We start from the raw sequence: 27,886 nt of genomic DNA, 5'->3' as shown, positions 1-27,886 counted from the left end.
TAGGTATATTAAATGCATTTTTGACTTAATGATATTTTCAACGTATGATAGGCTTATCAAGACATAACCTTATCATAAGTCAAGGAAATCTGTACTTTCCTTCTTTCTGCTAAGTAATGAGGCAGAGAGCCAAGAAAAACAAGTGCCTAATTTTTCAAAAGCTAGGCATTCTAAGACTAATTTCTTTTTTTTTTTTTTAAGGTTTTATTTATTTATTCATGAGAGACACACAGAGGGAGAAGCAGGCTCCATGCAGGGAGCCCGATTTGGGACTCAATCCAGGGACTCCAGGATCACGCCCTGAGCCAAAGGCAGATGCTCAACCGCTGAGCCACCCAGGGGTCCTCTAAGACTAATTTCTTATAAGACAGTATAACTCCATTTTGAACAGTCCACATTATGCTATTGTACTTAAGTATGACATTCTAGATCTGAAGCACACTTTTCCAAGGGCCCTATTCTTTTCCCTTTTAATGCTCAGAATGGCTCAGGACTATAAAAACAACTTATTTTAATAAGACTAATAAGAGTATTCGGTATTATATATCCTCAAGCGTCACACCACTACCTTAACTTAAAAGTTACTGTGCCACAATAGAGTCAAAACAGTGCTACTTTTTAAATTCATTTCCTCTAATAGGAAGCTGGAGAGCAGGGTGATAGAGTAATGTAACTATACTAAGGGTTTCCAGCTTGCTTAGTATCTTTTGGACAGAGCTAAACATGTCTAGCTCAAAATGGATTTAACCACCACACAAATTATTACACAGCAAACCAATATTTTAAAGTATTAATCCACCTTTATGTCATGCAATTATGCTTTATTTACCAAGTTTAAGCACAATCTCTCTCCAAGGCTACAGCAACGATGACTATCTTCATCTGGTTTGCCATCCAGAGTAGCCTCACAGTGCTGTTTTTCCTTTTCAGTAAACTTTTGAAATGATTTGCAAGGCAGAAACAAGAAAAACCAGCATTTATTTTAAAATAGGAGCTTAAAAGAAATAGCTCTTTTAACATTTAGTTTTTTTTAAGCACTCCAGTAATTATTCATTTAACAGTCTTCTCATAAAAAAGGGGTTTCTGATTTAAAATGTTATCCTACTGAAGAATAAAAGGTACATTTTCAATGATTTTAGATATTGGCAATAATGAAGATACTGAATTGTGAATGGTGTCTGTAGTTTGTAAAAGGCCTCAAACCATAGATTGTTGTTTTACCGGGAAGGTTATATATCGCTTTAAAGTTCTGAAAAAGGCCCCGAATATTTTCCATTAATCAAGGTACCAAATGTTTAGAGGACTGGTTGCATTTGTAAGTTTAGCTGGCATAAAGCAGAACACCCTCTACTTAAAGATAGCATTAATGATCATTTTACGTCAAAGATGCTAGAATGTTTCAAGAACTGTGATCTGACTGATGTATACCTAGATTAGCATGGGGGAGGGAAAGTAGGGATGGTTTGCTTCTAAACATATATTTTAGTATTCTATGCTCAAAATAAAATTCCATTATTTCATTTGGGGCAGGGTGAGAGTCAGGTTAGCTTCCTGAAAGTTAATTCTATTCAGTTAAATTAAAAATTCAGCTTCTGGAAAACTGGCATTTGAAAATGGTTTATACTATAAACATTACTTTCACCCAACTAACAGACAAAACAATTATTTTTCAAAATAAGAGTATAGTATCATAATACAGAAAATTTCAGTTTATGAAATGAGAACATTTTTTATTTAGGTATTTAAGAGAATAAAAGAACCAGCTTACATTTATATAGTACTACATTTTTTTAAATGCATAAAATTACTTCATCATACTATATACCTGGCAATTAACACTTGCTCTGCCTACGACATTTTATAGATTTCACAGCCCAAAAAGATAAAGTGACTTCATGATAGCTGGTAAAGGTGGAACTAAAGTCTAGGACTTGAATGCTTCTACATTTTCCAAGGAAAAAACTATATTAAAAACGTTTCTCTTTACCTCTCTCCTAACTCCTTCTTTTTAAAATGGTTTTCATTTGTTCAAAGCCATGTTTAAAATGTGACTGCAAGCTGTCAAGTGTCACATCAGACTATCATCTACGTCTTGTTAGGAACTGGTATCTTTAACAATACTCTCCAGAAAAACCCGAAACATCTACCATTAATGGCAAAGTAAACTGGAAAGGCAGAAGGAGGGGAAAAAATAAAACTAAAGTTGTTAAACAGTAACAGTATTTGTAACAGTATCTATTTGTAGAAAAAGTACAAACTAAAATGCAAGTAGTAAAGATTTTTCATTTGAAATTAAAACGTACTTAAAACACACTCATACATTATTGATAAAAATACATACATTATTGATAAAAATAGAATGGCTTAACCATTCTAATGATCATTTTGCTAATATGAAATTACCCTATGGTAGGCTAAAAAAAGCATGCCAAGATATGTCACTATCATAAAGTGGTTCATTGCAAAAAGTTGGGGAAAAATTTTAAAATCTATCATTTAACTAGTTAGAAATGAAATACAGTTCTTCCAAACATTTAAACACTATTAATCCTTTAAAAAGAATGAGACAGGGGATCCCTGGGTGACTCAGCGGTTTGGCGCCTGCTTTCAGCCCAGGGTGTGATCCTGGAGACCCAAGATCGAGTCCCACATCTGGCTCCCTGCATGGGGCCTGCTACTCCCTCTGCCTGTGTCTCTGCCTCTCTCTCTTTCTCTGTCTCTCTCATGAATAAATAAATAAAATCTTAAAAAAAAAAAAAAAAGGAATGAGACAAAAATCTGTTTGTGAATGAGGAAAAAATGTAAAAAAACATATACACATATTTACTCATACATATGGAAGTAAAAAAAAACAGTGTAGAGAGGGTAAACTGGGCTGGAATATACATGAAGATTTTTTTCTTCAAAAATATACACAAGAATTCATTAAAAAATTATCTCTAGGAATTAGATAGGGGAAATAAAGCTTTTTTCATTTTATACCTTTCTACACTGTTAGAATTTCCAAACCACTTGTTAATGTTGATGCATTATTTTGTTTTGCTTTTAAAGTCAGTGGAGATTATCTTGTGGAATTATGAGCTATTTTCAATTTCTTCCTCTACTTTTAGAGTTTTAAAAAAAATTAGTACATGCACTTTTTTTAAATAGGTGTGTAATTTAGAAAAATAACCTAGTTTTCTTTTAGGTGCATACATAATTACATGACTAGATAACACTAGACAGCCACACACAGTATGAGCAGGCTAAATCAAATTAAAAAATGAACTGTTAACTTTTATACTTTCACCACATACATGATTCAGTTGCTAATAGTTGTAACAGTATTCAATGTCTCAGGTTTGTTCAAATGTTTCTTTTTTAATTTTTTTTAAGATTTTATTTATTCATGAGAGACAGAGGGGGTTGCAGAGACACAGGCAGAAGGAGAAGCAGGCTCCATGCAGGGAGCCTGATGTGGGACTCGATCCTGGGACTCCAGGATCACACCTGGGCCAAAGGCAGGTGCTAACCCACTGAGCCACCTAGGGATCCCCTAAATGTTTCTCTTTTGTATATTTCTAGAACATGGTAATCTCGCATATTACCATTATTAAAAAATAATTACACTAAGGTGGTAAAAACATGAAGTAATCATTAGACTCCTATATTCCAGGCAATCCAAAGCATATTTTCAATGAACATAACTGTCTGAACTAATTTCTCCCCTCAAACCAATTCCACCATCATTTCTTTATCATCATCACCAACGTAGTAAATTTAGACACGAAACCAAAGATTCTACAGTTACGGGGATAGAATCCAGGAAGGAGTTAGAGGCCCTCCTCCAGGTGAAGACAGGGGAACTGTGCTCATCATTTCTCTTCTTCCAAACAAAACTAAGTCACTTAACTTTCCCCTGAGGAATTCTAGAGTATAAAAAAGATTAATAAAGTCTTGGTGCTAAAACTAGCAAATTGACTATGGTAATAGTAATTCAGAGGGTGAGTTGCTATTATTAAGCACTAGAAATTCAAAAGCCTAGGCCCCACTCTTACCTGTGCCACAGCCTAACTGTACAACCTAGGACAAACTGCACTAACTCTGCTCAGTTTCATTTTCTTCTAGTTCAATTTCCTTTGAGATCTAAGTTCTTTACTTTTATTATGAATTGCTCAAAAGACATATCACTACTAAGGAATACTTAGCTAAAGGAATGGGATATGTTTAATAGCATCTTCTAAATTTTTTTTTAATCTAAGACTTTTGGAAAAAGATGATCTCAACTTGCAAAAAGCTTTCTGGAGGGTGCTACTTTATGAATTTCCTATCTATACAAACATAATTTTAAGTCATTCTTATAATCCATAGAGTAAGTCAAACAGAATGGGTCCCAAGTGATGACTGGTACTTGAACAGTTTAATCACTGTAATGAATTTTGAAACCATTTGCAAACCTTTTGAAATACACAGGGACTCAAGCTAGTATCAAGAAATTTCTATATAGGTGATTCTTTTCCTACTTTTATTAATCAGTTTCTTGCTTCAATGGCAGTGTTTTATTTCTGATTTGAGAAACTGACAGTCTCTGTACAAAAATTCTCTAATATTAATCCACTTTTATACTTCCTCCAACTAACCTTTCCTACCTTATTAAGTACTTCATTACCCCTTCCAAATTAAACTTTATTAGACTCTCATACATTGGCGTTCTTAATTACTCTGGATAAATCCTAAATACACTAAAGGACAAATATTTTTTTAAAAAAATTCATTACCGCTACAGAGAATTATTTAAAGCCTAAATCCATCGCAGTGAAACAAGTTTTGTTTAGATTTGAAATTAACACTGTCGAGAACAGCAATCAAGATGATTCCATTTCCTTAAAAAACAAAATCCAAATACACTAAAAAACCACTAAGCAAGCAGTCTATTTTCAAGAGAAGCAAGCAAATAGATGTGATAGCACACATTATGTATGTCATTTTTGGAAATCTTTTAAGTACTTAAAAATACAGAAAAGCAAGTTCATTAAATTTTCTTCTCTTTATATAACAATATGGCCTAGGTGAAAAGATAGGTCTTGCACTATGTTGTGGCTTTTTTTTTTCCCGGAGAAAAAAAAGTCCCTCATGTGTTTACAAACTCTGAAATAACAGACAAATTGTTCATTCCCAAAGGTCCCTACACCACATTCCTTATAAAACCCAAAGGATCAACGATTTCTTCCTCTTATGCTTTCTTTCTCATTGCCTTTGTAAAACTGCAACTCTCTGTAATTTCCTTCCTTTAACTGTGACTAGGAGAAGCTCCTTTTAGAAGATTGATAAATCATTTTAAGGGATAATTAATGAGAAATACTATCAAAAACTATTAAGAAAGGGAGAATGTGCCATTCTTTCCAAGCACATTTAATATGTTTTTAATGTTACCACAATTTGCGGAACCGTTAAATACATACATACTTCCTACTAAGGACTGCCTAAGATGATCAGATCAAGTATGAAAGATCAGTATATTCTACTCACATCTCAATAATTTGTATTAAAAAATTAAACATCTCTCTGGAAAAACAAGGTCAGGGTCATTCTCCTGTGTAAGAACTAAAAATAAAAATAAAAATCAAAAAAAAAAAAAAAAAAAAAAAAAGCCCAGAAGCATAATATCTACATTTTTCTCTAGAGACGTGCTTCTTCAATAACCTGTTTTCCCCTCAGATTTATCAAATAAATGTATATTGTTGCTGTGTATTTTCTGTTATGTTATCAGTTAACTTCAATGCTCAAGTCTACTTAACCAAAAGTACAACAGTACATTTGATTTTACCACATGCTTTATATTGGCATAAAGAATGAATCTCCTGAGAGTTCACACAAAAGCAACTAAAGCCCTCTATACACCAAGCATTTCTCCACCTAATTTTTTAAAAAGACTAAGCTCTAAAATCATCCTAATTACTAAAACATTGAGATCAGAAAAACACAAATTAATTTTACTTTTCACTTTTTCACTTGTTTTAGATTTTTTGCAGGACATAGATGGAGGTTCCTTCAAATTCACTAAAAATAAAACCATCTACAAGCAACTTAAGAGTTATAAAAGAAATTTTTTAAAAGATTTCAGGTCACTAAATAAATGCACCGAAAACAAAGTTCAGGTTTTCTCTTCTTGAAATTGAACCATCCATGTGTTCCTACTGAACATGAAAGTTGCATTCTCCGAGTGATGCAATCTTTAAGAAAACTAAAACATACTCTTGAAAATATTAGGAAATGACTAGTGACTTAAAGTATTGCTTTTCCTCTTACATTAATGCAATCATCTTTGCTTCTAATAAACAGGAAATATTAATATACTTCTATTTACATGTTTTCAGTGTGGTAGGCAGTTAAAATTTATGGGTGACGTTTCTTAAATTTTACTGTATTTTCAAACACTGTTATGTTTCTTCAATAATAGCTTGCCTTAAAATATGACTACAGAATTTAGAGTTCAAACCACCGTGAGTGGCACTCCCAGGGAAGAAACCATATCGCCTATTACAGCACACCCCTGCTTATCTACTGGGCATTCACTGAAGACTATTTGACAAAATGTAGGTAAATTCAGCCACTACAAGCCCTCCCGCCCCCCCCCCTTCCTTACATATGAAAAAAGAAACACTTAAAAATCTTACCAGGACTAAAATTGTTTCAGCCCAGTGGAATGAATCCAGTGATATTTTAGTGAAACACACAGTACTATGTTTTCTCCAGCTTATGTGCCTTGAAATACATATTCTTTAACCACAAAGAAAAAAAGTGGAAATAAATCTAAGCTCTAAATTTAATTTTAAATGAAAAGTATTAAATGTTTTAAAAACATCACTGGCAGAAAAGAGTCCTGCTATAGTTAAATCCGCTCCTTTAATAGCAAATACTCCACTATACATTAATATAAAGTTAGTTTCCATAAGGAAGGCAGAAGGAACACCCTAAGAGCAACTGCACAACACAGCTAACTTTTAGGTCCCTCCATTCAACAGGTACATGAAACAGCATCCAAATTAGTATTTTTCCTTAATCTACACGTTTCTGTAGCCCAAGGTTTACAAAGGAGGTATTATGGTGTTACCAAAATTACTCCCCTAACTTACTACTGACTTCATTTAGCAAACAATGAACACAAAAATTGGGGACTGGGTGGTTAAAAAAAAAATCACCTATTCCAGAATCTGTTTTTGGGGTGTCTCGGAGACCATGAAAACAGTAATTCATACAAGGAAATGCCTTACCATTTAGTGAGGCTCTGACTCGAAGTAGACTTAAAACCCCCTATACTATCACTCCTTCAACTCCAGGGGGTAAAGAATAACGGAATTCTTTCGGGGGTTAAGGGGCGTGGGGGGGTGTATTTTTTTTTTTAAATCACGTTTAAAGATTTAAATCGGAAACAAAATTTAAATCTCCAGTGGCACAACACGAAGTTGGAAAGAATCATTAAGAGTGGTTGTTCGCCAAGATTTGAAGCCCCCCAAAATAAAACCATTACCACCGAGGAAAAGGGAGCTTCGGTAACTCGTTTACTGGAAAAAGAGGGGGGAGAAAAATCTTCCACCGTGGGGGGGGGGGGAGAAGAGGAAGACAATAATAGGTAGCCTTAATATTCAAGGGGCGGTGGGGCGGAATATGGGGAAAGTGAAGAGAGGGAAAGGTAGAAAGCAACTCTTCTGAAATGGGAAGAGAGAAAAAGAGGTCCGGCCCTGAGGGGGAATGCAACTGCGCCGGGGGTACCGGGGAGTCCCCCAGCCTGAACGGCCGGCCTGCGGGAGGCCGGGGTTAGTCCTCCACGCTCATCTCCGCCCCGTCGGGAGGAGGAGAGCCAAGGGCCATTCTGCCGTACGTTTTCCCCATTCACACGGACTGGATGTCAGCAGCAAAGGGGTGGGGGTGACGCGGAAGGGCGCAACAGCATCTCGGGGACGGAGGGAAGAAACTTCGCCAGAAGAGGAAGCAGCAGCTCCTCTCGGCCCCTCGCACCGGCCGGCGAAGTTGCGCCACCGACGCCCCTGCCCGGCGGGCGCCCACCCGCCCACCCCCTCACCCCCCTCGGCACGCACTACCACGCAGCGCTCGACCCTTCAAACTGCCCCCGAAGTCCAACTGCGCCTCCGCCTCCTCCCGCCCCCGGACCCATCCCAACTAAGTTCCAGGGAAAGCTCCCGCCCAAAAGCGCGGCCTGTTCCGGACAACAGGTGGGCAGTGGCGCCAGCAGGGCTGGGCCTCTCCTAGCCAGGCCCACTCCACTCCTCCCCGGCCAGGGCCCGGGGGCGCCCGGCTCCGGGACGGGGAGGGGGAGCTCGCTCCCTTACCTCCGCCATATTTGCCGTACTGACGGGTCACATCTCCGCGGCGGCCGCAGCTGGGTCACGGCCAGAACCCGGATGTGAGACTCGGCTACAGGACTCCAGCCGCCGCCGCCGCCGCCGCCGCCACCGCCTCGGCCGCTCCCGCCGCCGCTGCTTCGGCGGGAACGCGCAGGAGCCGCCCGAGCGCGCCCACCACGCCCCACTCCGCCCCCTCGCGGCGCCCGGGCTGAGCAGGACCCGAGGGAAAAAGCCGGCGCGCGCGCGCGCGCACAAGGGGCGCGCGCGCGGCCCCGCGGCAGCCTTCCCTGGGAGGAGCGCGGAGGGGGCGGAGCCAAGGTGGGTGTTGGGGGGAGGTGGGCATCCGCGCGCGAGGCGCCTCCCCCGCCCTAGCCGATCCGCGACGCCCGCTGAAGGAGAGGGCCCTAAGGGACCAGAGAGGGCAAGGAAAAGTGCCAAAAAAAGCCGCGTTCAGCCTTCACAGCGCAGCGGAAAAGATACGTTGTGTTCTACATGTAGGCCTTTTTTGAAGTGCATTTGCTGGAAAACGGATGTCGCTGTGATGCAACAAGGGCAAGGGCGCAAAGTAGAGCGCTTTGAAAGCGGCTGTCTCTTGACAAGTATTTCTCTCAGTTGATTCCTGACAGGAAATGTAAAATCCCACATCCCCAAATCCTAGAGGTCTGAGCAGAGATTAAGGAAAGGGACTGTGGATACAGGTAGTCTGCTGTCCTCACATCTCATTGGCTCCCCCCCCCCCCCCCGCACACACTTCCTGAGATGCCAGGAGCAACGTAATTGTGCAACGTTTGGATTTTGCACAATTAAGAGAAATTTTCTAAAAGCGAGATACTGAAAAGCTGCTCTTTGATGGCTATACGTAATCTCTGACTTGACTGCATTTAGGGAAAACCTGCTTATTTGCAATGCCTGAAATGCCAGCAATTTGAAAGTTTATTTTAAAATTTTGGCCTAGAACTAACTGCCAATTGGCCTTCAACGCCAATTCTCATGACTGCACCGACAATGATTGCAAAATAACAAACATGTTTCCCTTCCACTACTAAGGCAGATACTGGCTAATGCAAAGGTGATATTAAAACATGCACTAACATATTTTACTCAACCAGGAGTTTAAAAATCTTAATTTCAAAAAGATTGTTTTCCCCTAAATGTTCAAGGGTTCTTAATGCAATTTCAAAAATGATTACCCAAATCAACCAAATATAAAGTCATTCCTTCCAAATAATGTGATGCCAGCACCACCATACACTGCATAAATGTGCACATTTACAATTTTTCTTTAATACTCAACTTACAATGCAATATGGGCTGTTTTCTTAAATTATTTGTATTCCCTTAAAATTCTACGCTCTATTAAGCAGTTTCCTTTTTCCAAAGATTCAACATTAACTTGAAATTCTTATGTCCGATAATAATTTGTGCATGAATAATTTGTGCATTTACAGGTATATGAAGTAGCTGCTAAGTGAAAGGACATTACCTGGTAATTTGACAGGAAAAGAGTCCACAGACAGTCTGTAAACCAATTAAACATAAACATCTGATGCACATTTTCTACTGAAAGAAAAGCAAGGGAAAGAAGAGAAAGGAAAACTTTAAGGTTCCCAAATCTACAAACAATGTTTACCATTAACTGTACTGTACAGTATTTTCATTTTATTTTTTTAGAATACTTTTATAAAAGTGTTTTTCAGGATTCCTTGGGGGGAGAATAAATATTTTAGCACAGGTACATAGAGTTACCCTACTGAATTACCTTAGTCCTTTGGACTCAAAAAACAGTTTCTGAAAAGTCAGTTTCTGTTTAAATAGTTTTCACTCTGAGATGTTTGATGGAAAACAGCTGGAGACAAAGAACAATTGATGTGCATAGACCTGGGGTGGGTAAAGACAGAATAAGGGGCCTAGAGGTAGAAACTCAGGCTTTAAAATAACATGGGATAAAGGAGGATTTTCCATTTAAACTAATATATGAAATTTAGTTCACAGAAATTAAAAAGTATTGTCAAAATGCAAGGTACAGGAATAACTTGCTTGCTTAAGCCCATTTACTCTTTGATTCTTAAGTTAAACCTCAACAAAAAAAAATCCCAATTATGATTAAAAAGCTGGGGATCATGGCCCCTTAGGCTACAGAATGAATTCTGAAATTGTCAGGAAAATCGGATCTGGGACTTATTTGAAGGGAATCCTTCTTACCGATAAATGACTTTTAAGTTTATTAATATTGTGAATCATTTTTATTAATTTTAAGTGGCATCACTTAGAGGGAAAATTCCCTCTATGTTTTTCTCCTCCCTTTTTAGTAAATGTGGGTTCAGTCCTTTTTTTAGGCTTAGATAGTCTAAAAATATATAAAGTTAGAAATAGCTCCAATATTGTTAAGTCATTAGTAACACATTACTAATGAATTCAGTATGGTTTTATTCCCATTTTATTCTCATGATATACTTATCCTTCAAAATTTAACCACTTTAAGGAAAGTAAAGTTTTTCTCAAAAACTCTTGCTTACCTCCTCAGTATCAAATATATGAAAATTAACATTCATGAGCCACACACCATCTTAGTGTTGGATGGGACCTTAGAGGTCTTTTAGTCAATTTCTACCTTGTCTAGATAGGAATCCCTCATTACGTGTCCCCACTATCAGGCTTTTCTGCCTATGCTAAAACACCTTCAATGACTTACTGTCTGATGAAGAGGCTGCTCTTTTCAGAAAAAGCTGTACGTTTAGAACATTCTTCTTTTTATTAAACCAGAATCTATCTCCTTGTTACTTCCATCCACTTCCCTGAGTTTTTCAGCACTTTGGATTAATTCAACAGATGTCTTCTTTGTATTTAAGTGCAAACAATCAATATTTATACTTAGGTTAACAAAATATAAATCTTTAATGCCTACCGATACTAGAAGACCTAAAAATAAGACATAACAGAGTTAAAGGTATGAAAAAATACACCAATACCTATGAACTGTTTAAAATCATTACCGTTTATATAGTATTTATTAATGTGATGTCTAAAATGGTAATTGTTAGAATTGGATAATAAAATATTTTAAAGTTAAACTAAAAAGTGTGGGTAATTCCAATTTTATGTGAGGTTTGTGGCTAATGTCCCAAAACAAACAAACAAACAAAAAAACCACTGTACAAAGCCTGAATAAATGCCTCTTGAGCTCCCATTCCCCACCTAAAGGCTTCCTTATTTTCAGGCAAACTAACATTAACTTTCACCACATTTAAGTTTCTCAAAACTGCTATCATATTTGGAAATCATTTTTAAGCAATTTACTAGATACTCCATTAAAAGTCATTAAATATTTTTATAGAGGCTATCTCACACACTCACTCTCTCACACACACACACACACACACACACACACACCCCTTTCAATTATTATTTTGGTTTTAACAAAAGCCTTTTAAGGTCACAATTTTACTTCAACCAGTACCTTAAACTAACCAATAAATAAAAGTCTTTGGCAGTTTACATATACCTAAGAAATATAACCTTTTATTCAGGACCAATACTTGACTCAAATATAAGATATATACCTATACTACATAAACAAAATGTTATGCAACCCAGGAACCTCTCATAATGCTCCAAGAAAATACCTGTAACAATTCAGGCTCTAGGACTGTTTGAATGCAGCAGATTCAAAATCTTAAAAACAAATTCTCTACCTAACCATTTTCAGAGTCTGTGAGTCCTTCTGAGATTGGTAGACTATTTACTAAAATTTTTATTTGAAAGTGTCAACCTACACATGAAATGCAGGTAAAAATTGACAAATATCTATTAATTTGGTTGAAAATACCTGCATATCAAAAAATTTAAAAAGGGTATCTGATAAATTGAGAGTTTACCTTTACTTTAGTACGCAGAATGCAGGTTACAAAGCAGTAATGCAATACATTCGGAAGCCCCACATCTATGCAAGAATCAGCATCATCTTTTTGTTAGTTTAGTTTTTATTATTAATGCCACCCCAAAACACTTACATAGCCTTTTGTTTCTTCAAGTAACAGGGTTTTTTTTTTTTCCATAATTTTTTTTTTTTACATAAAGAGTTTTATCGAATGACCCCACTTTATCAGATTATCACAAAATGTTATTTTTATAGCCCTAATATTGTTGACATGTTATTTTTATCTCACCCCCAACTCTGGAAATTATTGGCCTATCATCAATTCTCAAACACTGGAATATACAGAAAGGGTAAACGGAGTATTTATATTACTTGAGGGAGTTTGGACTTTCCCTCCCTTAATCTCCAAGTGTGCCCCTGCCTACCAGCATCACATCCGTCTTGTCTGCATTGAACCTCAACCAGTTGGTTCTTAACCACGTCCGAAACTCAGCCAGGCACTGGGAGAATCGAGCCACCACACCATCTGGATCAAAGAAAGAGAGCCTCAGTAGTAACGAGACCAGAGACGATGATACCACAAGCTCACCACGTCTCTAATTCTCAGCCTGTCTCTAATTTTTAAAAGATAGCCAAGAATTAGGACAAGGATCCCATGACAATTTTAGGAAAACATTAATTAGCCTTGAGACATGCAATTTGTAACCGACGGTCAAGGAATAAAAGCGGCCCAATAAATAGGTCGCCTCCTTCCATCCATGACTGAAGAAAGAAGGTTCGGTCAACTCCGCGTCATCTGGGCTAAGCGGCCTCAGTAGAAGGGCCAGTCTTGTAACTGCATAAGCTTTTCTGCAAAATTAAGAGTTTAAGCGTTGGAGGAAGCTTTAGGGATAACAGGGGCCCGGAGAGGGGCAGTGACTTGCCCAAGGTCACACAGCAAACGGGGACCAGAGATGGGCTCCAAGCCAGAGGTCTTTCCACGAAAAGCTGCAAGAACAAGGCCATTTCAAGGAGGGGTAGGCATCTGTCCCCAGGGATCTTCCCACGGACTGGCAGGGCCTTGTTCCTTCATCTTAATGCCCTCTTCCAGTGTCTCTCCCCTCCCTCACTCCCTTCCGAAATGGGCTGGCCCGCCCAGGACCCCGCTCACCACGGGGCACTGCAGTGCAAGCAGGAGCCTCCCAGGGGCTGGGACCGAACCCGGATCTACAGGGGAAAAGAGGCGGAGCCACAGGGGGGATGGTCAGCTTAGCCCCACCCCGACCGTATTCGGGGCCGACAGGAGAAAGGGGCGGAAGCAAACTGGGCGAGACGAACTCACACCGCAGCGGATTCCCAGCGCGCCGCCGCCGCCGCCGCCGCCGCCGCCGCCGCCGCCGCTGCCACCACCACCAAAGCAAAAGACCGGGCTGGGAGGGGGAGCGCGGAGGAGGGCAGCTGCGCATGCGCCTCGGGGGGGGGCGGCGCCCTCCGGGAGGGGGGAGCGGGCCGGGCGCGTTCTCTTGCAGCCCCTCCCCGGAAGTTAAGGGTCTTCCGGGCGGTGCTCTACGGTGGGGGAGGGGAGAGGGAGAAAGGGGACCGGGGACACCTTAGGAGCCCCTCATCCCAATCAGGACTAGGAGAGGAGAGATGGTGTATGGAGGCTGCACTTACAGCCGCTGCCGCTGCTGCCGCCGCCACCTTCACTGCTGCCGCCACCGCCTGAAGAAGCCCCATCCATCCGCCTGCAGCCGGGGAGACTCAGAACCTGGGAGGGGCCTGGGGCCCGGGCCGCCCGCCTCCTTTTTCTAGTCGTCGTCCGGAGCTTCCTCTTGCTCCACCAACCCTCTGCCCTCCCCTTCGCCTCCGCCCTCCTCTCGGTCTCCAGCCGCCAGCCAACCGCGCGGCCGCTTGTTGAGCCGGGGCTCCTCCGTCTCCATGACGCCCGGCAAACATTCCCGAGCCTCAGCCCGAGCCGCTGACGCCGGGCGTTGGGGTACAGGGACTCCGGAAGCAGCTAGGGAAGGGGGGGCGAGCACTCCGCCGCCTGTCGCCACCATGCCCACCTCTCCAGGAAACAGCCGCAAGCAGCAGAACCTCTGGCTGTAAGTCCGGCGCTGAGAACTTAGTCCATCCTTCTGGGTCCCTGACGGAGCTCTTTTAGATCCGGGCTGCTGCATCCGTGTTCAGACGGCCCTCGGAGCTCTCCTGCCTCAGTGTCCCCTTCCTTGGCCTCGTGCGGCCTTATTGACCCCCCACCCCGCCCCCCAACTGCCGTGTTCGCCCTACGGGAAAAGATCTACTTTGTTTAGAACCGCTCTCCCTCCCGGCACTCCTGGGGTGGTTTCTCCGGTCAGCCGGTCAAGCTGGTTGCCCCCATTCAGTCCGCAGGTTCACTGTGCTCTGTGGTCCAGGTGTTTTCTGCCTCCTGCCTTCGTCCTGCTAAGGACGTTCTGCCGTTTCTGCAACACTGGAGAGAGAAGCTGGAGGAGAGCGCACCGCTCTGAGGACTTGTTTTGCTTGCAAACTTCGAAAGATGCCTTGGTGCTGCCCCAGCAGCCGCACCAAAGTTTCCTCATTCATCCGCTCTCCTACACTTCAGACCACTTTTGTTCTCTCTTCTCAGACCTTCAGCATCTCTCCTCCAATCTGCAGCCCAGCTTATCATTCTTAACAGGACTCTGAAAGTTCCTGGGAGAGACCCTTACATTCTCCCTTGAATATGGTTGTCAGGGCCTTTTGTCCATTCTACCACTCCACCGAAATCGTGGTTTTTTGTTTTTTTTGTGTGTGTGTGTGTGAAGGTCGGCAATAGGCGCCCATCGAAATGCAAGGTCTTATTTCTCAGTTTCTTAGCCCTTCCGCTTCTCGTTTTGAATCATTTCATTTGGTTTCTGGGACCCCACTCCTCCCTAGTTCTCTCCTTGTTTTGTGGCTACTTCTTTTCAAAATACTTTGGTGGTACCTTTTCTTCTTTCCCATATCTAAATATTGGAGTGCTGCTGCAGTCAGTCTTTAGACCCCTTTCCTTCACTCTTATGCCTTTAAAAATCACCTGTACACTGATGATTCATAAATTTATATCTCTAGCCGGCACCTCTTCCAAAAACCAGACTTTAAGAAAATCAACATCTGTACTTAGAAGTTAATAGGCATCTCATAATTCATATGCAGAACTAACCTTATTTCCCCCTCTTCTCTACTCTGCAGTCTTTGCCATTTCATTAGATAGCAATTTCTGCTCCTCTAGTTACTCAGTAAAAAAACTCTGCAGTTTCTTTTGGCTTCTTTAATGCCCCACTCCCATCAGCAGATTCTATCATTTTTACCTGCAAAATAAATCAAGACTAATAGAAGTCCCTGTAACATTATAGTAACCACCTAAATGGTCTTCTTACTATCACCCTACACATGGTAGTCACTATGGCTCTTCTCAAAACCCTCCAGTTTTTTCCATTTCATTCAGTAAAAACTCATAATTACAGAGCCCCACAGGATCTCTCACTTTGGACTCTTCCCTTTGGCTGATTGTTCCACAACAATATCAGACACATTATTTTCCCACTTTACAGCCAATGCATTTGCTGTCTTTTTGTGGAGGTTTTTTTTTTTTTTTTTTTGCATTTGCTGTTCTTTGGAATATTGCACCCCCACATACTTTCATGACTCACTTATTTCCTTCAGATGTCATCTTATCAAAAAGTCCTTCTCTAACCACTTCTCATAAAGTAATATAATACTTCTAATTCCCAGCACTTCCAGTTCCTCAACCTTGGTTTAAACTTATCTATAAAACTTATCTCTACTTGGTATATAATATACATGTTCATCAGTGTGTCTTCACCCAAACTATGGTACTCCATAGGGCAGACATTTTTGTTCTGTTCACTGCTATTGCCTTGAATGAAGAAAGCATTCTATTTGCTGACTGAACGAATGAATAATGTATGTGAGTAATATTGGTTACTGTGCATCCTGTCTGGTTTTTGTTTATACTTATAGGTATGGAAATCTCAAAGTAAAATTAAGCTGAATTCATGAATTCTCTTGGGGATTTCTTAAATAATGCCAGATTCATAACAGATTACCTATTATGGAAAGAATCAGGTGGGAAGTAGTATAACCTTCCCTTTTTGAGATAGCCATGTTATCCAGTCAAAGCAAAATTTTAGATTTTAAAATTACAACCATTTGTATGACCTAATATGTTATTTCTCATCTTCTTCCTTTTAGATTTAATGCTGATCTTGGAAAGGATCTCATGAAACATGTATTTAACATTTCTTTACTTTCTCCCATTTTTTCTGTATTAGGTGTTTGCCATGCGTAACAATCTCCCAGCATGATAAAACAGCCAGTCTTTCTTCAATGCCCCTATCCCACTTCTCTGTCCAGTCCCTCTATTCTACTTTCTTACAAATTTATGCATTTCCTTTCAGTTCTTTGAGTTTTCATGTTACCTGTCCACTTTTTTTTTCATTAGCCTTCTTACCATATTAAGAATAATTATTTTAAATTCCCAATCTTGGCAATTCCAAAATTTCTACTATATCTTAGTCTGCTCTGATGCTTGCTTTGTTTCTTCAGACTGTTTTTTGCCCTTTGATGTGCTGTATAATTTTTTGTTTAAAAGCTGAACATGTTGCATCATGTAATATGAACTAAAGTAAATAAGCCTTTAGTGTGAGATTTTATGTTTATCTGGCTAGGAATTAGGCTGTGTTTACTGTAGCAGTAGGTTTATGAGGCTTCAATTTCCTCCAGTGTCCTTCTTGTCTCTCTCTTTTTTTTTTTTACATTCCCCTAGAGACTCCTTGGAGCCTGAGCCTTGCAGCTCTTCCCATTTCAATCCCCTGTTATTGTACAGGAAGGAGACCTATTGGTGTGATGGTAAGATATTGAGGGGAGAGAAAATGTTCCATAATCCTATAATTAGGTCTTAGTCTTTTAGTGGACCTTTGACCTTGAGCTATGACCTTCAAAAGTCTTTCTCATATTTTTTTCCTCCTCAGGTAGAACAAGAAATGTAGAGGAAAACTTGGAGTTGTGTATTTATTTCCCTTCCCCCATGTTGATTAGGCTCTGCTAAAATAGTTTTCCTTGAATCCAGACCTTTGTTAAGGAAAACTGAACATTTTGTATATTTTAGAATGGTTATGTCCTATTCCCATGCTGGAATTATGAGGGCATTTTTCTCTGATCATCTTCCTGAGAGGCTGATGGGTGTCTTTGTAGGGCTCGGTGAGTGAGACTGGGCCCTGGGAGTTTTTATCTTTAAAATTAGTTTACACTCAGTCTCCAGCAGTCAATTACACTTTAAGTTTTCCTACCATTCACTACCTATTATTTCCTACCGAACACCCTAGTTGCAGTGTTTGTTCCTAGTAAATTGTGATTCTCTTTCTCCTGCTTGTCCAACTTTGGGGCCAGTGGTTTATCTATAAACTGATCTGATGGATCTAAAGAGACCTGTTGATTTTCAGTTTGCTAAGTCTTTCTTGTGATAAAAACAAGATTGGTGACTTGTGGTCTTTACATGTTGAACCAGAAACATCTACGTTCATTCTTTAACCCTTGCAGTCTGTTGTCTCTGTTTCTATTCAAAGGTCAGTAACGAGTGACTGAAAGCTTTCAAAAGTCATCAAATTCAATGGGCTTTCTTACCTTTTCTGCCTCTCTGCAGCATTTGACAATATTGATCTTCCTCTCCTCAACCCTGAGCTTTATTGGCTCACTTATTACTGGTCTAAATGCCACTTTTCTGGTTTCTTTTATCTCCAGCTTCTCCCTCTAGCTCTGTTACCTTCCCTTTGTGCCTTTAGGTTTTTATTTTAGGACTCTGTTCATTTACTATCATCTCCATGCAAAGATTCTCAAATCTGAATCTCCAACTCTAACTTCTGTTCCTTGAAATTCACTTTACTCTTGCATTTTGAACTGCCACCAGACAGCTACACCAAGATATCACTGATATCTAATATGAACATGTCTACAATTGAACTTTTTAACTGTTTTAGAAAACTAACTTAATCCCCACCGTAACTGTATGAGATACGTACTATTATTAACCTTAATGTACAAATAAAGAAACAGTTGAATTATTGGACGAGTTTGAGCATTTAAATAGGCCTTTGAGTTTAAGCTTTCTTACTTCTAAAATGTGACTTTAAATATCTTACAAGTTATTATAAGAATTAAATTATAAAATACAGGTGGATGTTCTTTGAAATTTAAAGTTTAAGTGGCATTGTTATTATCTGTTACCAAGTCCTATTAGTTCTGTATCTGCTATCTTTTAAGGGTGCCTAAGATATGTTTTTATGTTTTATAGGCATGGAAATGACTCTTATGAGGGAGAAGTCTTTTTTTTAATATTTTTTTAATATTCATGGATCTATAGAAAAAGGAGGCATGGTATGCCATGCCACACAGGGTTCCACATAGGAAAGTACAAGGGCCAGTCAGGAGATAGAACAAGCAAGAGGAAACATGGGCAAGAACCTTTATTGTGGTTTCTGTGGGAGGAATAGACAAAGCAGAACAAACAGGTTTAGAATTGGCTTGTTTGGATAATTTCAAAAGGCTCTGGTTCCTGTTGTAAAGGGGATTAGAGCACGTGGATAGTGACCCAGAAAGAGATTTGTATTTGTTTTATGTCTATATCTGCTGCTCCATGTTAAGCCTTGATTACTTCTCACCTGAACTATTCCCATAGCATCTAATTAACGGTCTTACTTCTACTATGTTCCTGCATATGTTCCTGCATACAGTTAAATATTTTTGGAACATAGTTTAGGTCACTTTACTCTTTTGCTTAAAAACCTTCAAAGCCACTCTCTTGCTTTTGTAAAAAAAAAAAAAAAAAAAAAAAAAAAAAAAAAAAATTCCAAAAACATAGCCTGGCTCTTTTGTTTTTGGTTAACTTTGTTTTCCTTCATGCATTTAATTGAATTATTTAGGATTCCCTGTACATACCACATGCTTTTCTACTCTCGTTGTTCACAAAGGTTTTTCCTCAGGGTGCATTTTTCACTCTGCTCCAATACCCTTGTCCTCCTTCACCTCCTCCTGCACTAAATACAAATACATGCACATCCCAAATTATTTGAGTTCTATTTAAATTTAAGGCCTAAGTCAGATGTCACTGCTGTGATTTCTCTGTTCATACTTCTCATCCAAAGTAATCTTACCACAATGCTCATTTCATCTTCTGTGTACTTCCTTTGTGGCACCTAAAATTTTGTACTTCTATTATAATCATATACATGTTTTATCTAATAGATTGTAAGCTCCTTAGGGGTCATATCTGATTCATATTGTATCCTTGCCAGTGTGTAGCACAAGGCCTTATGTACAGTGTTTTATAAATAACATTATATAGAAGACATTTATTGGTTTTAGATGGAAATTACCATCATCTCATTAAAATAAGGGGCTAAATACAGAAACTTTCACAAGCCACACTTATTTTTCCTTGTGATTATTTATTTCATAGCAAGATTTGTGGATGGATAGCATGTTTTTAATGTCATTTGCCCCTGTTTTCATGGAAGTGATTATCAGGAGTTCTTTCAACAGATACCTATTTAATGCCTTATACTTTTGTTATTGCCTAGATACTGAAGATGCAGGAGTCAAAACAAATTAGGTCCCTGCTTTGGAAAACTCAAGAATGTACATAGAGCTCTACATGACCACTTATATGATGACTGTTTTCAGGAGTAATGGTTTTCAAAGTGGTTACCTCTTGAAACCTCAAAGTGGTTATCTTCTCTAATTTTCCCCTTTTGAAAACATATTTTCTAATGTAGTTAGAGACGTACCGTAAATCTCTCACATAATTGCTACAGGTACTTCTTTCAATTTCTTTCAAAAAGTGGTCTGTATTTTCTGATTTCTTACTTTGCCAGGCAGAATGCTAAGAGCTATACTGTAACTATGGACATAATAAACATGGTTCCTTCTGATAAAACTTAAAAGTATGAAGATGGAGGGGGTTCACTGATAATCCTCTCTCAAGAGATCCCAATAACTAGGTAATTGATAAATGTAACATCATTCACTAATTCATTTCTATTTGGGTCCTATAGAGAGTAGAAAGAACTGGTTTATGAGTAAATATGGTATTTCATTATGCATCTATTTGGTTTGAGATGTCTTTTTTTATTTTCAAATCCATTCCTTTATTTTTTTAATTTAAATTCAATTAACATATATTGTTAGTTTCAGAGATAGAGGTCAATGATTCATCAGTTTTATATAATACCCAGTGTACATTATATCATGTGCCCCCTTAATGTCCATCACCCAGTTACCCCATCCCCTCACCTCTCTTGCCTCCAGCAACCTTCAATTTGTCTCCTATGATTAAGAACCTCTTATGGGGCAGCCCCGGTGGCGCAGCGGTTTAGCGCCGCCTGCAGCCTGGGGCGTGATCCTGGAGACCCTGGATTGAGTCCCACGTCGGGCTCCCTGCATGGAGCCTGCTTCTCCCTCTGCCTGTGTCTCTGCTTCTCTCTCTTCTCTGTCTCTATGAATAAATAAATAAAAATCTTAAAAAAAAAAAGAACCTCTTATGGTTTGTCTCCCTCTTTGATCTCATATTGTTTTATTTTTTTCCTCTCTTCCTCATGATCCTCTATTTTGATTCTTAAATTCCACATATGAGTGAGATCTGTGATAATTATCTTTCTCTGATTGACTTACTTCACTTAGCATAATAACCTCTAGTTCTATCCACATCATTGCAAATGGCAAGATTTCTTTTTTTTATGGGTGAGTAGTATTCCATTCTGTATATGTACCACATCTTCTTTATCCATTCATCTGTTGATGGACACCCGGGCTCTATCCATAGTTTGGCTATTGAGGACATTGCTGCTATAAACATTGGGGTGCAGGTGCCCCTTCAGATCACTACATTTGTATCTTTGGGGTAAATATCCAGTAGTGCAATTGGAAGGTTATTGGGTAGCTCTATTTTCAACTTTTTGAGGAACTTCCATACTGTTTTCCAGAGTGGGTGCACCAGCTTGCATTCCCACCAACAGCATAAGAGGGTTTCTCTTTCTCCACATCCTCACCAACATCTGTTGTTTCCTGAGTGGTTAATTTTTGCTCTTCTGACTGGTGGGAGGTGGTATCTCATTGTGTTTTTGATTTGTATTTCTCTGATGCTGGGTGATGTTCAGCATTTTTTTAAGTATCTCTTGGCCATTTGGAAGTCGTCTTTGGAGAAATGTCTATGTCTTCTGCCCATTTATTGACTGGATTATTTATTTTTTAGTTGTTGATTTTGATTAGTTCATTATAGATTCTGGATACTAGCCATTTGTCTGATAAGGCATTTGCAAATATCTTCTCCCATTCTGCTGGTTGCCTTTTGATTTTGTTGACTATTTCCTTTGCTGTACAAAAGCCCTTTATCTTGATGAGTCCCAATAGTTCATTTTTGCCTTTGTTTCCCTTGCCTTTGGAGACATGTCTAGCAAAAAGTTGCTGTGGCTGAGGTTACAGAGGTTGCTACCTGTGTTCTCTTTTAGGATTTTGGTGGATTCTTCTCTCACATTTAGGTCTTTCATCCATTTTGAGTCTATTTTTGTGTATGGTGCAAGGAAATGATCCAGTTTCATTCTTCTGCATGTGGCTGTCCAATTTTCCCACAGTTTGTTGAAGAGACTTTTTTCCATTGGATATTCTTTCCTACTTTCTCAAAGATTAGTTGACCATAGAGTTGAGAGTCCATTTCTGGATTCTCTACTCTGTTCCATCAATCTTTGTTTCTTTTTTCAGTATTCCTTTGGCTCTCTGCAGTCTTTTCTGGTTCCATACAAATTTTAGGATTATTTGTCTCAGCTCTGTGAAAAAAGTTGGTGATATTTTGATAGAGATTGCACTGAATGTATAGACATTTTCACAATATTTGTCCTTCCAATCCATGAGCTGGAATGTTTTTCCATTTCTTTGTGTCTTCTTCAATTTCTTTCATGAGCATTCTATAGTTTTCTGAGTATAGATCCTTTGCTTCTTTGGTTAGATTTATTCCTAAGTATCTTATGGGGTTTGGTACAACTGTAAATGGAATTGATTCCTTAATTTCTCTCTTCTGTCTCATTCATAGTGTATAGAAATGCAACTGATTTCTGTGCATTGATTTTATATCCTGCCACTATGCTGAGTTCCTGTATGAGTTCTAGCAATTTTGGGGTGGAGTCTTTAAGGTTTTACACATAGAATATCATGTCATTTTCAAAGAGTAAGAATTTGGCTTCTTTGCCAATTCAGATGCCTTTTATTTCTTTTTGTTGTCTGATTGCTGAAGCTAGGACATCTAGTACTATGTTGAACAACAGTGGTGAGAGTGAACATTCTTGCCATGTTCCTGACCTTAGGGGAAAAGCTCCCATTTTTTTCCCCATTGAGAATGTTATTCATTGGGACCTTTTCATATATGGCTTTTATGATCCTGAGCTATGTTCCCTCTATCTCTACTCTATGAAGAGTTTTAATCCAGAAAGGATGCTATACTTTGTCAAATGCTTTATCTGCATCTATTGAGGGGATCATATGGTTCTTGTCCTTTCTTTTATTGATGTAATTTGTCACGTTGATTGATTTGCAAGTGTTGAACCACCCTTGCATCCCAGGAATAAATCCCACATGGTCGTGGTGAATAATTCTTTTAATGTATTGTTGAGTCCTATTGGCTAGTATTTTGGTGAGAATTTTTGCATCCATGTTCATCAGGGATATTGGTCTGTAATTCTCCTTGTTGGTGGGGTCTTTGTCTAGTTTTAGGATCAAAGTAATGCTGACCTCATAGGAAGAGTTTGGCAGTTTTCCTTCCATTTCTGTTTTTTCGAAACAGCTTCAGAAAAGTTCTTCTTTATTTTTTTTTAATTTTTATTTATTTATGATAGAGAGAGAGAGAGAGAGAGAGGCAGAGACATAGGCAGAGGGAGAAGCAGGCTCCATGCACCGGGAGCCCGACGTGGGATTCGATCCCGGGTCTCCAGGATCACGCCCTGGGCCAAAGGCAGGCGCTAAACCGCTGGGCCATCCGGGGATCCCAGAAAAGTTCTTCTTTAAATGCTTGGTAGAATTCCCCTGGAAAGCCATCTGGCACTGGACTCTTGTTTGTTGGGAGATTTTTGATTACTGCTTCAATTTCCTTGCCAGATATGGGTCTGTTCAGGTTTTCTATCTCTCTGTTTCAGTTTTGGTAGTTTATACATCTCTAGGAATTCATTCATTTCTTCCAGATTGCCTAATATGTTAGCATGTAGTTGCTCATAATATGGTCTTATAATTGTATTTCTTTGGTGTTGGTGTGGTCTCTCCTCTTTCATTCATGATTTTATTTATTTGAGTTCTTTTTTCTTTTTGATAAGTCTGACCAGGGTTTTATCAATCTTATTAATTCTTTCAAAGAACCAGCTCCTAGTTTCATTGATCTGTTCTACTATTCTTTTGGTGTCTATTTCATTGATTTCTGCTCTAATCTTTATTAATTCTCTTCTCCTGATGGGTTTAGGCTTTATTTGCTGTTCTTTTTCCAGCTCTTTTAGATGTAAAGTTAGGTTGTGTATTTGAGACCTTTCTTGTTTCTTCGGAAAGGCTTGTATTGCTATACACTTACCTCTTAGAACCACATTTACTGCATCCCAAAGGTTTTGGGGGTTTTTTTCTTATCTAATTTTTTAATTTAAATTCAATTTGCCAGCATATACTATAACACCCAGTGCTCATCCCATCAAGTGCCTTCCTTTGTGCCCATTGTCCAGTTACCCCATCCCCCCACCTACCTCCCCTTCTGCAACCCTTTGTTTGTTTCCCAGAGTTAGGAGTCTCTCATGGTTTGCATCCCAAAGGTTTTGAAAAGTTCTGTTTTCATTTGTTTCCATCAGTTTTTAAATTCTTTAATTTCCTGGTTGACCCTTTCATTCTTTAGTAGGATGCTCTTTAGCCTCCATGTATTTGAGTTCTGTCCAAATTTCCTTTTGTGATTGAGTTCTATCTTCAAAGCATTGTGGTTTGAAAATATGCAGGAAATGATCTTAGTCTTTTGTACAATTTGAGACCTGATTTGCGACCCTGTATGGGATCTGTTCTGGAGAATGTTCCATGTGCACTCAAGAAGAATGTGTATTCTGTTGCTTGAGGACGGAATGCTTGAATATGTCTGTGAAGTCCATATAGTCCAGTATGTCATTCAAAGCCCTTTTTTCTCCCATCTGCTTAGATGATCTGTCCATTGCAGTAAGAGGGGTGTTAAAGTCCCATACTACTATTGTTATCAGTGTATTTCTTTCATTTTGTTATTAATTGGTTTATGTAATTGGCTGCTCCCATGATAGGGGCATAAATATTTATTGTTATATCTTGTTGGATAGACCCTTTAATTATGATATGGTGTCCTTCCTTATCCTTTATTACAGTCTTTGGTTTAAAATCAAACTTGTCTAATATGAGGATTGGTACCCCAGATTTCTTTTGATGTCCATTAGCATGATAAATGGTTTTCTATCTCCTCACTTTCAATCTGAAGATGTCTAGGTCTAAAATGAGCCTCTTGCAGACAACATATTGATGGGTCTTGCTTTTTTATCCAGTCTGATACCCTGTATCCTTTGATTGGGGCATTTAGCCCATCTACATTCTGAGTAACTATTGAAAGATACAAATTTAGTGCCATTGTATTACCTGTAAAGTCACTGTTTCTGTATACTGTCTCTATTCCTTCCTTTCTAGTCTATGTTACCTTTGGGCTCTCTTCACTTAAAGGATCCCCTTTAATATTTCTTGCAAGGTTGGTTTAGTGATCACAAATTCTTTCAGTTTTTGTTTGTCCTAGAAGATTTTTATCTCTCCTTCTATTTTGAATAACATCCCTGCTGGATAAAATATTCTTGGCTGCATATTTTTCTCACTTAGTACCCTGAATGTGTAATGTCAGTCCTTTCTGGCCTGCCAGGTCTCTGTAGATAGGTCTGCTGCCAGCCTAATGTTTCTAACCTTGTAAGTTATAGACTTCTTATCCCAAGCTGTTTTCAGGATTTTTCTCTTTATCTCTGAGATTTGCAAATTTCACTCATAATGCAAGGTGTTGACCTATTTTTATTATGAGGGGAGTTCTCTGCACCTCCTGGACTTGAATTCCTGCTTCCTTCCCCCGGTTAGGGACGTTCTCTGTTCTAATTTGCTCCAATATACCTTCTGCCACCACCACCCCTTTCCTCTTCTTCTGGGATCCTAATTATTCTAACATTGTTTCACTTATGGTATCACTTATCTCTCAAATTCTCCCCTTGTGATCCAGTAGTTGTCTTTTTTCTTAGCTTGTTTAGTCTCCATCATTTTGTCTTCTATATCACTAATTTTCTCTTCTGCTCGTTTATCCTAGCAGTTAGAGCCTCCATTTTTTACTGCATTTCATTAATAGCCTTTTTTATTTCGACTTGATTAGATTTTAGTTCTCTTCTTTCTCCAGAAGGCTATTGTCTAGTGTCTTCTATGTTTTTTTCAAGTCCAGGTAGTATCTTTATAATCATTATTCTGAATTCTAGTTCTGACTGACATGTTACTTATATCCATGCTGATTAGGTCCCAGGCAGTCAGTACTTCCTCTTGTTCTCTTTTTTGAGGTGAGTTTTTCCATCTTGTCATTCTTGAAGAAAGTAGTTGGTTCTCCCTTTATAGAGTTGCATCTGTTCTTTTCTTAGATCCCCAGTTGAGTTTGCAGGTAATCAGAATGATTTGATAGCTATCTAGCTGAATTCCTTGGACCAGATGAAGCTAAGATCTCTTATGTCTCTGCCATCTTGGACTTGGTCCATTTGAATGTCTTATAGATGTTTAGCTGGAGCCACCCAGTAGGTTATTAAACATCTAAGTATGAAATTGCATGTTTTGAATTAGATATAATGATTTACGGATTATTTATTCAACAAATAATCATTAAGCAGCCACTGTGTGTTTAGTACATTAGGGATACAATAGGGAACAAAACAGCCCCAAATCCTTACCCTCATGGAACTTAAATTCTAAGTGGGGGATAAACAGCTAACGCATAATATATTCAAATAAAAGATGCATTATGTTGGGTAGTAAGTCCTAAGGAGAAAAATAAAGCAAGGGGATATGAAATATTTGAGAGGAGTATTTGGCATTTTAGATAGGAGAGCCTGGGAAGGCTACACTAAAAAAGTGGTTTTAAGTAAAGACCTGAAGAAAGGATGTTACATATGTACATTTCATGTGAAGAGCATTTTAAGCAAAAGGAACAGCAAGGGCAAAGTCTTCAATAGGGAAATATACCTGGCAATATCAAGGATGCCAGTGTGACAAGAGCTAAGTATACAAGAGAAAGAGTATTGAACATGAAGTGAGACCTAACTGGATACATGTAGAACTTTTAGGTCATAATAAGGACTTAGGCTTTATGAGATGGTAAACAGATTGAGGATTTTAAGCATAGTAGTCATATGATCTAACTTGTGTTTTAAAGGATCACTCTGGTTGCCATATGGGGAATAGATGTCAGGGGATTGAAGTTAAGCAAGAAGATAAATTAGAAGGCTACTGCAACAATCCAAGTATATGTACCAGGATGGTGGCAACAAGGGTGATAACAAAATGGTTGGACTCAGGATATACTTTGAAATTTTCTCACCCAAGCAACTGAAATAGCATTACCTTTAACAAATGGGGGAAGACTGCAAAAAGAGTATGTTTGCTGGACAAGGTGAGAGTGAGATTGTCAGGAGCTCAGTTTTGTACCTGCTAATTTTGATTCAGAGGTGTCAGGTAGGCAGGTAGGTATAGGGTTCAGAGGAATGATATAGTTAGAGATATATATTTAGGAGTCATTATCATATAGATGGTATTTAAATCATGCATTGGATGAGTTCACCTAGTCTATGAGTGTGGACAGAAATAGGAAGAAGTCCAAGGATGAACACTGCAGAAAAAGTAGAAAGAGCGCCAGATAACAAATGTATCTTGCAATCCAAGTTGAAGAAGAAGAAGAAGAGGAGGAGGAGGAGGAGGAGGAGAAAGGGGGAGGGGAGGGAGGAGGAAAGGAGGAAAGGAAGGAAGGAGGGAAGGAAAGTAGGTTAAAGAACAAAGGAAAAAAACAAAGAAGGAGCAACTGGGTAAATTTTGCTGATAAGTAAGATGAGAACATTGGCAATTAATATTGTGGAGGTAACAGGACTTTGGCAAGAATTCTTTTGGTGGAATGATAAGGGCTGAAACTTTACTGGATCAGGCTTAAGAATGATAAGAGCTAAAACTTTACTGGAATTAGAAACAATAAGTACAGACAGTTCTTTCAAAGGAGTTGCTATAATTAAAGGAAAAATGAATGGGATGGTAGGTAGAGAGATGGAATCGAGAAATTTTTTAAGATAGGAGAAATAATGGCATATTTATCTGCTAAAAGGAATAATGCAGTAGAGTGAGAAAAGCTCATCATGCATGAATTACTAGAACAATGTCCTTGAATAGGTAGAAAGTAATGGAATCCAGTACATGATTAGAGGAATTGACCTAAGCTGGAAACATAGCTAATTCATCCAAAGTAACAAGAGAGAAATAAGGAATGTAGTCATAGATATAATCAGGTGCAAAGTAGTAACAGTGGAAATATTTGAAAGTTACCTGATTAGCTTAATTTTCTCACTTA

At 39.0% G+C, this 27,886-nt stretch overlaps 2 protein-coding genes across 11 annotated transcripts in view; one reads left to right on the top strand and one right to left on the bottom strand.

Annotated features, from left to right (window-relative positions):
• Window positions 1-14,004, bottom strand: part of MIER1 (MIER1 transcriptional regulator) — a 58,471-nt gene extending 44,467 nt beyond the window's left edge. Inside the window, exons 1-4 of one of the 10 annotated variants that reach the window (XM_055304800.1) lie at window positions 13,540-13,557; window positions 12,648-12,748; window positions 9,829-9,905; window positions 830-934 (exon numbers count right to left, since the gene is read on the bottom strand). In XM_055304800.1, the coding sequence (XP_055160775.1) occupies window positions 830-934; window positions 9,829-9,888 (165 nt within the window). In that variant the 5' untranslated portion in view covers window positions 9,889-9,905; window positions 12,648-12,748; window positions 13,540-13,557. Of the gene's footprint in view, window positions 1-829; window positions 935-8,330; window positions 8,495-9,828; window positions 9,906-11,037; window positions 11,254-12,647; window positions 12,749-13,372; window positions 13,513-13,539; window positions 13,629-13,875 lie in introns of those variants that run through there. The other 9 variants (XM_055304801.1, XM_055304807.1, XM_055304804.1 and 6 more) reach the window with 9 other exon arrangements.
• Window positions 14,005-14,105: 101 nt separating this feature from the next.
• Window positions 14,106-27,886, top strand: part of DNAI4 (dynein axonemal intermediate chain 4) — a 98,210-nt gene continuing 84,429 nt past the window's right edge. Inside the window, exon 1 of the mRNA XM_055304797.1 lies at window positions 14,106-14,306. Within this exon, the coding sequence (XP_055160772.1) occupies window positions 14,140-14,306 (167 nt within the window). The 5' untranslated portion in view covers window positions 14,106-14,139. The remainder of the gene's footprint in view (window positions 14,307-27,886) is intronic.

The sequence above is a fragment of the Nyctereutes procyonoides genome, unplaced genomic scaffold (genome assembly GCF_905146905.1).
Source record: "Nyctereutes procyonoides isolate TBG_1078 unplaced genomic scaffold, NYPRO_anot_genome, whole genome shotgun sequence".
In the NCBI taxonomy this organism is placed as follows: domain Eukaryota; kingdom Metazoa; phylum Chordata; class Mammalia; order Carnivora; family Canidae; genus Nyctereutes; species Nyctereutes procyonoides.
This window is presented reverse-complemented; position numbering and strand designations above follow the sequence as displayed.